At 35.9% G+C, this 12290-nt stretch overlaps 1 protein-coding gene across 4 annotated transcripts; it reads left to right on the top strand.

Moving 5' to 3' along the window:
* The first annotated feature begins 4419 nt into the window (after positions 1 to 4419).
* LOC131313560 (O-fucosyltransferase 23) lies at positions 4420 to 8922 on the top strand. Of its 4 annotated transcripts, none has more exons than XM_058341934.1 (3): positions 4420 to 4678; positions 4748 to 4800; positions 7222 to 8922. In XM_058341934.1, the coding sequence occupies exon 3, from the start codon at positions 7406 to 7408 to the stop codon at positions 8720 to 8722; it is 1317 nt and encodes a 438-aa protein (XP_058197917.1). In that variant the 5' UTR covers positions 4420 to 4678; positions 4748 to 4800; positions 7222 to 7405; the 3' UTR covers positions 8723 to 8922. The 4 variants fall into 4 exon arrangements, with proteins under 4 accessions (XP_058197917.1, XP_058197919.1, XP_058197918.1 ...); XM_058341935.1 differs by having other exon boundaries at positions 4438 to 4678; positions 4748 to 4791; XM_058341936.1 differs by lacking the exon at positions 4748 to 4800 and having other exon boundaries at positions 4435 to 4678.
* The last annotated feature ends 3368 nt before the right edge of the window (positions 8923 to 12290 follow it).

Raw genomic sequence — 12290 nt, 5'->3', positions numbered from 1 at the left:
AACATAAATTTAGGGGAAGTGCTACAATACATATCCCTTATTTGGATGTGTATCATATGCACCCTTATTAAAATACACCAAAATGTTATAAATCCCAAAATATTACGAATCTATTGCTAAAAAGTTACGAATCATATTATTGAAAAGTTACGAATTTTTAGTATTAAAGTTACGATACGAAATAAAATGTTATGAATGATCGGTCCTACAAGTAATTTTTTATGAGGTGGCACAATATAAACCACACAATAGGTGCATATGGTACACACCTTAAAGGGGTGTGTATTGAAGACTTTCCCTAAATTTAGTAGTCCTTTCCATCATTTTTAGGGATATTCACAAGAAACAAATCCACCATTATCCCATTTCCATTGTCGGTTACTGGCTATAAAAAATTCAAATCCCATCATTTGACCCAAACAATAGAAAGACCACCACCCACAAGCTCTGTCTGCAATCATCACCGTAGCCCATCCGCCAGATCCTTTCCGACTCCTCCGTCTTTAGTGAAAAGGGGGGCAATCAGCGATGGGGGCGAGTACCAGTTTGAGTTTTCGACAGCGAAAAAATGAGGATTGAAAACCCACACCAGTCCGGCGAAAATCCACACCAAACAGCAAAATCCACACTAGTCTGGACTCCATTGTTGCGAAGTCCGTGGGAGAAGAACGACACAGTTGCGGTTGCTGTGGCGGCAGCAGTCGAAGTTGATGCCAGAAGGTCGCGATTTGTGTTCTCTAATTTAGGTTTTTCAATCTGGGTTTTCTGATTTTGGTTTTATTTAGTTTTATCTATTTCATGGTAAATTATTTATTTCATTTACCATGAAATATGTTTGTATATGTTCTTATCATTTTATGGTAAATTATTTTGACCGTTTACCATGAAACTATTTGTTCGATTCATATTTTTGACAAATGTTATGAAATCAATTCATATTTTCAATCTAGGTTTTCCGATTTTGGTTTTACTTAGTTTTATCTATTTCATGGTAAATTACTTACTTCATTTACCATGAAATATGTTTGTATATGTTCCCATCATTTCATGGTAAATTATTTGGACCATTTACCATGAAACTATTTGTTCGATTCATATTTTTGACAAATGTTATTAAATCGATTCATATTTTCAATCTGGATTTTCCAATTTTGGTTTTATTTAGTTTTATTTATTTCATGATAAATTATTTACTTCATTTACCATGAAATATGTTTGTCTATGTTCCTATCATTTCATGATAAATTATTTTGACCGTTTACTATAAAACTATTTGTCGATTCATATTTTTTACAAATGTTATGAAATCGATTCATATTTTGAAATCAGCTTAGATATCATTGGAAATAATTTGAACATTTGAAATTTTGAAATCTTGAAATCCTCTTATGATATTTAATTGCAGAGATTGATATTCATCCCAATCCCCTTAATTTAGGAAACAATAAATGTGTATATATCTATATAGATATATAATCATAGTAAAAGGGTAATAAGGGTAATTCATGCATTGAAATGATGAAAACATAAGTACAGTAGGTAGGATGAAATCTTACGTTGTATGACTAATTGAGATGGATATTTAAAAACTCCATTTTATTATTATTATTATTATTATTATTATTCCATCCGTCCCAAAAAGGATGACAATTTTTGAAACTCATGTTATTTTTCGTCACTTATGTCTTTTAATCTATAATATTTTTTATGAATTTGAAAACTTTGTATGATAGAACTAATCGAGAACTATCAAACAATATCCATATTGCATATTTTTTAAGATTCATATTAAAAAAATATAAGAAATTAAAATTGATACGGATATCAAAAATTGACACATAATTTGGGACGGAAGGAAAATTTGTTTATATTTCATACTCCCTCCGTCCCTAAATAAGTGTCCGGCGCGCAAAACTAGGCCTTCAAAAAAAAGCATTTGTTGCGTTAAAAAAATCAAATTTTTTTCACAAATCAATAGATAGCAATGAGTTTTATTATATTGTGAAAAAAAATTAAATTTTTAAATAAAAAATATGCACGTTTTGTAAAGCCTAATTTTGTGCGCCGGACACTTATTTAGAGACGGAGGGAGTATATCAATTAGAGAGTAAAAATACGCGACACATGACAAGCGCAAAGAACTTCTCACTAAAAAGTTCCCGTGCATTACTATATACAGTATACACAGATAGAGGTACTAGTTATTTTCGGAACTTTAGTTTTGCATGAGTACTTAGAAAAGAGAAGGGTGCCAGTAGAATGTCCCAGAAAAGTAAAAATGACTTGACGAAGAGTCCAAAAGTCACGTGGTCCCTCCCCGCTCTGGGTCCAACCTGTCCCAGCCATTTTGGGATCAATTCCTATCGAGTTTCTTATGGTCCAAATTTTTTTTTTTGATTTTCAGGCCATGTAGGGCCCTCCTTAATGATCCAAAATGTTCATGTTGTAGAGCTTGGCAAAACAAGTAACCATGCGAAAGATTGTCTTGATCTGATTTGTATTGATTCCTGATCAGAGAAGAGTTTTTATGTAAAAATGGTGTTAGGCATACTGATAAGAATCCTATTGTTGCAAGTTAATGTGTTCGATCCTGAATCAATAAAATTCAGATCAAGACATTTTATGACAGGTTTACTTGTTTTACCAAGTTCGACAATATGAGCAGTTCAGATTATCTACATGACCTGTAAATTAAAAAAGTTGGACCATACTGAACCATAGAAAACTGGATAGGGAATGACCCCCATTTCAGAGTTCTCTGATTCAACTATTGGAGTAGTTGACAGATCTCATCTGTTGCACATAGGGTACATGTTGCTCTGCTCCCTAAATCTAGATGGCCCTACTCACAGATTCACATGATTGAATTAAATTTCGAACAGCATCGTATTGTTTTGGTCATGAAACAAACTCCCTTTTATGCTCCAATCATTCCACCTTCACGTCCAAATACGCACCTTCATTCATAATAGGAGTGGAGACCGTACATACTATACACTCAGTATGTGTGAACTCACCCCTATTATGAGTGTGAATATGTGATTGAGTGTGCATTTGAGTGTAAAATTAGAGTTTTCGTTTATGCTCAGTACTCCTCGTGTCATGTACTAATATCTATCAATATAGTAAATAAGAGGAAAACTTCTTTCCGGCCCAGCCGGAAAAAAGATATTTGCAGTAGGTGCTAATCCTTTGACAAGTTAGGCAAATTGATTGACGCGGAGGCTCTGTCGCACAACACTCTCTACCCAGCCCTAGAAAGGCACCGTTTGGTAAAAAAAAAACCCTTTAAATCTCTCATTTCCGATCTTATGGAGCAGAAACGTGATTATGAGAGTTTTAGAGATAAAAAATAATTATGTCTCATTATCTTTAGAATAATAAGATCTTCGCACCGATTTAAATGTATTGAAAATTGAAGCAATTAATTTTTTAACTATATTTTTAAATATATAAACCGTCTACAAAAATTAAGTATTCAAAATTTTAATCCGTTTGAACCAAAAGATATTATTCTGGTCATATTGTTCTAAAATGTCATAATTAATTTTTGTCTCTAGGGCTCTCATAATTAAGTATCTTTAATTTTATTTAGGACCATGTGAAACAGAAACGTGATTATAAGAGCCTTAGAGACAAAATTTAATTATGTCTCCTTAGAATAATATGATCAAAATAGTAAAATCTTCGCACTTGTTCAAACGGATTAAAAATTGGAGCTCTTAATTTTTGTAGACCGTTTATATGTTAAAATATATGGTTAAAAAATTAAGTGCTCCAATTTTCAATCCGTTTGAACTGATGCGGAGATCTTATTATTCTGATTATATTATTCTAAAGAGACATACTTAATTTTTGTCTCTAGAGCACTTATAATCACGTTTTTACTCCATAAGATCGGAAATAGAGAAATTAAGGGGGGTTTTTTTTTTTTTTTTTTTTCAAACGGGCCGTTCTAGGGCTGAGTAGAGGCTGTTGTGCAGCTGAGCCCACGCATCCATCAATTTGCCTCACGTGTCAAAGGATTAGCATCTGCTGCAAATAGCTTCTCTCCGGCCCAGCCCACACACACTGGATGTGTAGTGTGTGCGGGCTCCACCTCTATTATAAGTATGAGTGTGTAAATGGATGCGTAAGTGGGTGTGGAAGTAGAATGATTGAATAAGTTTTCCTCATGTAAATAAAGAGCTCAGATTTTTGGATCCCCTACATTTTCAGCCTTTAGATCTAAATCAATGGCTATCATTGATTTGCATTAATGTTGCCAATTGAGGATACCTTGTATGGATGGTCAAGATTCATTGAACCCTTGAGCCTTTTCCCAGCCAAATTCAGGTAGCAAAACTAACGGCTTGACTTGGGAAAACCCAAAACATGCCTGCTATAGCTGTCTTTTTGGAACCCAAATTCACTCTTTTCTGTTTTTTTTACTACAAAAGAAAGAAACGCATGCGGATTCCTTCCACTGCTCCAATAGGGACGAAACAGCAATAGACAAAATTAAGGAACATCTCTCTCTCTCTCTCCAGTCTTGCGTTTTTCGATCAAATCCCTTTCGTTTACAATATCCCTTTCCACTCCTTCATCCTTTCCTTTAGGCGACCAAGATTGGGTTGTTGCAGGGTCTAGATCTGACTGAGAAGGCATCAATATTCTTACCGTCAAGACTACCACGCCGGTGAGTCTACTCTCAGTCTCGACTCGCTTCTGTTTTTCTAATTTTGCATGATCTCTTATCTATCTCCAGGTTATTGATACGAGGTCCAATGATTCATGGACATCAAATAGTCGGTTAGTACAGTGAGTCTCCCCACTTCATTTTTTTGTTCCTCTTTATTTGTTGTATGCACGCCTTATCTAGCCTTGAATCTGCAGTGCCGGCCCCTACATTTGGGTTGCCGAAGCCCAACTTCATACTTTGTTGCCCACTTACTATTTAAGTCATACAAAATTAAAAAAAAAATACAAGTAAAAAAAAAAAAACCCATCAAAGTTTCAATGTATCTTTAGCTTGAATAACATCGAAAAAATCAACATCGAATGTAATCCCGATTATAGTACTTTATGATTAGCACGATCCGATTCAAAGAAAATAACTTTTCCTTGCATTTTTTAAGCAAATTTGTCAATTCAGTTATCGTACTCTACTTATCCAAAAACTCGGGACCTGTTCCTCCAATTTTTGGTTATTTGGCTTTTTGGGGCTTTTTAGTTGATATATGTGACGAGAATATTCTGTCTCAAAAAACATAAAAAAAAATTTAAAAAAAAGCCCCAAATGCCCAAAAATGTTCTTAGTGGAACGGCGCCTCATTTTCAATTGCTATCATAGCTAAACTACTTAACCTCTCTTGCAATATGGTAATTCAAAGGTAAAAACAAAACCATGTTAGCTTGACTTTTTCTTTAATCAAATGTAAGAACATATAACTTATACATTACTCTACTATTGTATTTGTTAAATAAGAAATTTTCAACAAAGTAATTTAGGATTATTATTTTCCTAATATTGTCCGTCTTGGACTCGGCCCACCTAAAAGTAGAAAAAAGGAAGAAGGATCTCTGGGTCTGAAACTTGGCCCACCTAAACCCTTGACCCTCATGCAGTGGCCGCTCAACCAAGCAAATGGTTTGCACAAGTTATGGGAAACATTTTTATATTTATACAAAACTTTTGTTTTTTTTTTGGTTGCCCTAGCCCGGGGGGTTGCCCAAGCCAGGGGGCTTGTTGGACTCACCCCGGGGCCGGCCCTGTGAATCTGCATACCTTTTTTATTTCCTTGCTTTTTTGAGAGTTATATCAAGACAACGCTTTCTGTTATTCTGCTATTAAAGTAGTTTCTATGGTGACAACTTATTTCCATACTACTTAGTTTCACATTGTGACAACTTATTTTTATGCCCCTACCTATTGTCAAGTTCTTGCTGTAAAATTTCCCCACTCCTTTGGGTTTTCTAATGTCTGTGTTTTCATTTTAGAGAAATCGATATGGTCTAATTTTAATTAGAGCTGCCTTCGATTATGTGGAGAGTTTGATAAATTTGTGGGATTAGTTATGTGATGATCACTGTTAGGATTACATGGGTGTGTAAAGTTGCTTTCTTACGCCTGTAGCCACAACCGTGCGTAGGTACATCAAAATGTTTAGACTTACAATGATAAGATTTATCAAGGATCATATTATTAGTCCATTTAAGTAAATTTTAGTTGTATAAACATTGGTTACAAATTAAATAGTGGTAACTAGGAATAACACTCCAAGACAGAGAGACACCTAAGCTCAACAACTCAGATGTAAATTTGATCATGCAATAGGGTGGAATGACTAATTTTTTAGCCATGTTGAAATAACCTCTAATCTAGATCATTCGGTACTCGTCGTTTTACCACTTTTCATTGGATGCAAGGTTTGATATTTGCAGTGTCATTTTATTGGAAAGCGCCTTTAGGCTCAGGCAATTCGGTAGTTTTGACAACCTCTTTCACTTCCCTTTCTTTGTTTTCCCATTGCCAATTCCCCGGCATTTGCTTCCCTTCTTTTGGAATTTCTTTTTTCACTCCTTTGCATTTTTCCATAGTTTACTTGTTGCTTTAACCACTCTGGATTTTACTGATTCCAGAACTGTCTTGTACCTTGTTAGTTGTCATGATTGCGATGGGCATGGGTCGGTTAGCTTTTGGTTTATGGGGATTTTGCCTTTTCTGGATTCCTCTATATGCATCATTTTGATTTCCTTGGCATTTCTCATCGAGATTTCCTCAGAATTCTGAGCCCTGTATCAGATCATTATACTACCATTTTGCATCGAAGTTTGGGTCTTGGAATCACGCTGTCTAGATTTCTTGCAGATTTAAACAGTAAGATTGAATGAGCTTATCTTCCTGTTTCTTTGAGATGTGTATCCATCCATATCGAGTATCTGATGTTATTTTTCATTGAGTATGGGGGGTTGAAATGGTTTCGTTCAGATTTGCCATTATTTTTTAAATTCTTAACTATGACATACAACTATCCATGCATGTTTACTGGAATCTCATGAGAATTTCTGGTAGTTTCCGCAATTGAATTTGCTTATGAATATGGGTTTTGAATTTCAAAGTTTTTTGTTTAATTTTTAGCCTTGGCATTTGAATTCCTGTGGTTGTTTTCCATTTAGGATTGTGGACATGTTGGGATTGATATGCATTCGTTTGCTTGTTTTTTTGTTTTTTGTTTCCAGCAAACGTTGAGCTCAAGATCCTTCTGATGACCATAGGTTGAAACTGTTGTCCTGCTGAGGTGTTCTGGATTTTATTGGTATGGGATTCTTATGGTGTATTGAATGACAATTTTGGTTGGGAGAGAGGTTCTATTTTGGATGGTTTGAATGATTAGACTAATGGGTTTTCACAATTGAATCTCGAATGGACTACTTGAATCGTAATCAGTTCAGATTCTTCAAAACACATTGGAATTCTGTGACATGTAGATGTGTTGCTTTGCTTGTCATTGTTCTGGTCCTTCGAGCTGTTCTATTTCCTACATTCCTAGGATTTCCAAGAATAGAAAATGGCGACGTTGTGATGATCCATAACCATTCTTTGTTTCTAAATCCGGAGTTTGGAATTCGGAAAATCAAGTTCTTGGAAGTTCCTCAGATTGTATGGGGTTTAAACAATCAGAAGATTGCTTTTGCAAGATCATGTCTAACTGCAAGAATGCTGAATCGTACTCTTTTGTTGCCAAGCCTAAGTGCTTCATTATTTTACAAAGAAATTGATCAACTGCAACCTATTTCATTTGACAAGGTGTTCCAATTCGAGAGGTTCAATTTACATTGCAAGGGATTTGTCCAATTAGGGCGATATTCGGATATTTCAAACCGGACTGATGTTATTGAGCTTCAAAAGGGTAGTGGAAGGAAATGGACAGTTGATAGAGATTTGGACCAATTGAAACAGTTTAGCAACGATCCATACAATGGATATGAGATAATCCGTGTTGCTGGGAAAAACCCTTTTCTGTGGCATGATCACTGGCCTATTAGAGATTATGCCAAGGTCTTCGAATGCTTAGTTTTAGTGGACGAAATATCCAATGAAGCGGATAGAGTTGTTTCTAAGATTAGAGAGATAGGAAGGGGGTTAAGAAGAGACTGTGTTTCAGAGAATTGTAAATTGGAGACAGTGCCTTATATTGCTGTTCACATGCGGATAGAGAAGGACTGGATGATTCACTGTAAAAAGCGGGAGCAAAGATCAAATATCCGTGACATCTGCAGCAGTAAGGAGGAGATCATGGAGAGAGTTGGGAAAATCATGGGTCCGAAAGCCCCAACCATTGTTTACCTCGCTGTTGCAGATAGCCTTCTTGAAGATAATTCCATCTTGAATGGTTGGAAGAAAGGGTTGGTTCCTTTTGAGAAGAAGAAATTGGGAGTAGTGGGGATGTACAAGAAGTATCCTTATCTCATTCAATCGGCAATAGATTACGAGGTTTGCTTAAGAGCTGATGTTTTTGTGGGGAACAGCTTTTCCACGTTTTCTAGTCTTATAGTTCTTGAGAGAAGTCAGAAGATGATTAGGGAGGGTGTCACAACTTCATGTGCAATGGATGTCAGGTGGCCTTCCTATGCCTATAATATTTTAGGGGAATCTAATGGCCCTCATAGATGGATGACAAATATATCTGCTTTGAATCTACAAGCAATTAGCTACGGTTCTAACGATATCTGTTGTTGAAGAATTTATGTGCAGTTTTAGTGCGCATTTTCATGAACCGGTGTGGATAATAGGGTTCTGCTTTTTGAATTTTTGTTGATGCTTTACAGTGAACATTGGTTAGTATAGTTACATTGACTCTTTGTGTAAAGAAAGATCGACAATAGATATCTGAAAAGAGCATTTTGATAATAATATGTTGTTGGCAGTTATAAGGTAAATTTTGAATGTTTCAGGTCTTTTTGATTGTGTATCCTATGTTACTCATGGTTTGGTAGTACTAGTCCATTTGTCATTGAAGAAACAAGGTATTCTGAATGAATAAATAGCTTCTTCTCCATTAAATAGCTTCTTCTCCATATTATTTCCTCCCAAATACATAATTTTTATGGTTTAGTTTTTATTTTCATGTACTTGGGACAAAACAAGAATTCCTGAACCCTGGATGCCATTGATATTTTTAGTATGGTAAGAAAACTCAGAAACGTTGAGCTGATTTGATGGATGATGGGTCGCAACTTTTTCCTTTGCTCTGTGACTAATTGTGGGGCATAAGCATTTTGTTCACCTTTGAAATGTTGATTTGCTTGTACATTCGCACTTGTGATGGTAGAGTAGGTGAAATAGTTATTTCGGTGTTTAAAGTCCTCGAGTTTGGACAGACTGTCAATCATGGTCATCCATTCACTTCTTTCTGGATGGACACTGAAATTTTCTTCTTTGATGAGAGTATTCTTTGGAAGGCTGCACATTTTAGTTAATAGACTCTTCATTCTTTTTGTGTTTCCATTACTAGTTTCGTGTGTTTTTTTTTGCTTTCAGATGCTATATTAGTTAGCCTTTTAAGGTTTCTCATTGATCATTTTGCTTGTGTAATAGGTGCTGAGACCACTTTCACCAGTGAGAGCTATTCTTTGCTTCCTTTGATTAAGCATGATATTATGCAACTTCTGATTATTAAATTGGTTCATTTTGTTTTACAATTCACTTCTATGGCCTTGGAAATGTATCTTCTCCTGTAATAAATAGCTTCTTTCATCTCTCATTTGTTTGGGTGCCCTTATCTCATGTGGTTGCTCCATGAACAACAATCAGCTGGGGAGATCTAGTTGTCTATAATATCATTTTCTTGATGATACTTTGGTATTTGGGTCAATTAGTTTGTGCTGCATTTCCCTGAAAATAAGAAGTAGAAACAGGTTATACATTGTTTCGACTACTCAATAAATATAATCGCACTCGTCATTTGTATTTGGGTCAATTAGTTGGTTTCTCAACTTCATGAGGTTTGGTATCAGTTTCACAGTGCTGCCTCAACTGGATGGTATTTGGCTTTGGCTATTTGCTCTTACAAAGCAACCGGATGAGGTCCCCTTCTAAAGCGATGCTAAATATAATACTTATTTTCATAGAAGTAGCTGTAGCTGTGGTTTTAATTGTGTTATTACTCGGTGTTTTCAATCAGAAATCCTATTGGTACCGACGGTACCCATAGGGAAAATGCACCGACGGCCACCGGACGGCCGTCTCCGGTCACCGGACGGCCGATCCGAGCCGTCCAAAAATTTTAAAAAATAAAACCGAGTGGCCTTGCGCGAGAATCAATGGCATCCGAGGTGTGTAGGGTACTTGATCCGAGTACCCCTTTTTCGTGTATATACACGTATATACAAATATACACGAAAAATGGGTGCTCGGATCAAGTACCCTACACACCTCGGATGCCATTGATTCTCGCGTAAGGCCACTCGGTTTTATTTTTTAAAATTTTTGGACGGCTCGGATCGGCCGTCCGGTGACCGGAGACGGCCGTCCGGTGGCCGTCGGTGCATTTTCCCTATGGGTACCGTCGGTACCCATAGCAGTACTCGTTTTCAATATGGCATTTTGGCATAATTCTCTTAAAGACAGTTTAGACTGATGTCTTTCTATCTCTCATCCTTACAATCTGATTAGAATAAGTTGATTAATCATTTCAAAAAACGAAAAGATTGCTAAGGTTTGCAACATTGTTAAAAAAAGAGTTCATATTAGAATAACCAAATTTAGCAATCTCTTAACAACTCATCAAATTTTGGCAATTGGATAGTCAAAACTAGCTACCTTTTTGCCAATAACTAAATTTATGAGACCCAACATCTTCTCAATCAATTACAATCATCATGGGAAAGTGAAACTCACTCTCCATAAAGCAAATGCTTTATTGGTAGTTGAAACTCACTCTTGCAAATAGTTGTGCATTTATCAATATTGTCACTTTATGAATTTTAACAATTGTTTTCCATTTTCACTTATTTTACTAGAATGTCATTTAATATAGACCATTAGATTGAGAAGAAAAAGACTAACCATTAGATTTGAATTTTTGCCAACTCATTTTGATTATGGGCAAAAAATAATCAATATGAAACTCGACATTGCTAATTTTAACAACTTGTAAATGGATAATCAAAATCTAATGTGGCAAGTTTGATTTTGATTATTGACTTTTGCTTATAATTCCACTACGGATGCTCTTATTGTTGGTTGGGAAAGTCTACAATACACACCCCTTAAAAGGGTGTACCATATGCACATATATTGTGGTTTACTCATAACATTTTAGCGTGTTTCGTAGTAACTTTTGTCCTAGAATTCACAACTTTTCAGCAGTATGATTCGTAACATTTTCATTATGATTCATAACATTTCGGTGTATCTCGTAATCTTTATATGATTCGTAACTTTTTAGCAATATAATTCATAACATTTTCTCTATAATTCATAACATTTTGAGGGACCCAAATAAGGGGGTGTATTGTAGTCTTTCCCTGGTTGGTTTGTAAGATTTTCATTTGCTGGTAAAAATTCCATGATTACCTTGATCTGAGTTACTACGTTCAATTCAATGTCACTCTTGCATAAATCTTGGCTCGATTAGTTGTAATAATACATTTAATGCTTCAGTACCGACCCAGTAGCTTGACTAATCGAGGAACCAATTCCAACGTCAGTCGTCCACTAGTGCCAATGGGGAGTCCACCTAAAGCTAGGGAAAAACTTTGTATGAACCGGTTCCTATAAATGAATTGATAGGATGCAGTTGAGAGTCGAACTCCATACAAAAAGCTTTTTGATACCCCTAGTTGCTAGGTGACTACCACCACCCGGGGATTGATTAGCTGTAACCATATGAATCACGACGCTCTAGATTTCCGTAAAATGGGTGAAAATATTTACCCAAAAGATAGGTGATGCTTGGTTTTCCTTTATGCAATTTGTAATTACATGTTCCCCTGAGATCAGGATTTTTTGGATTTGTGAAATGCGAGTGCCAAGCATTGGAAACCTCTGCTAAAATATCAGCTTCATCGGGCTTCTATAAGTGCATGAACAAATTGCATATTGTTTGACAAAATGGACAGTTTTAGGTTTGAAATTTTGTTTGGCTTCCACTTTACATAATAAAATGTGGTGGGCTCCATCTCCACCGGATGGTTTTGTAAGGAGACGCAACATGCAAATGAAATGGTACTTCTTTTGCTCCCTCACCCCTTGACCAACACACATGCACAAACCCAAACAGAAAGCACATGGAGAGAGAGAGAGA

Source organism: Rhododendron vialii, chromosome 13a (genome assembly GCF_030253575.1).
Source record: "Rhododendron vialii isolate Sample 1 chromosome 13a, ASM3025357v1".
Classification (NCBI taxonomy): Eukaryota; Viridiplantae; Streptophyta; class Magnoliopsida; order Ericales; family Ericaceae; genus Rhododendron; species Rhododendron vialii.
This window is presented reverse-complemented; position numbering and strand designations above follow the sequence as displayed.

Excerpts from the sequence above, each read along its gene's own strand:
- LOC131313560 (XM_058341934.1), top strand. The coding sequence starts at position 7,406 with ATGGACTACTTGAATCGTAATCAGTTCAGATTCTTCAAAACACATTGG.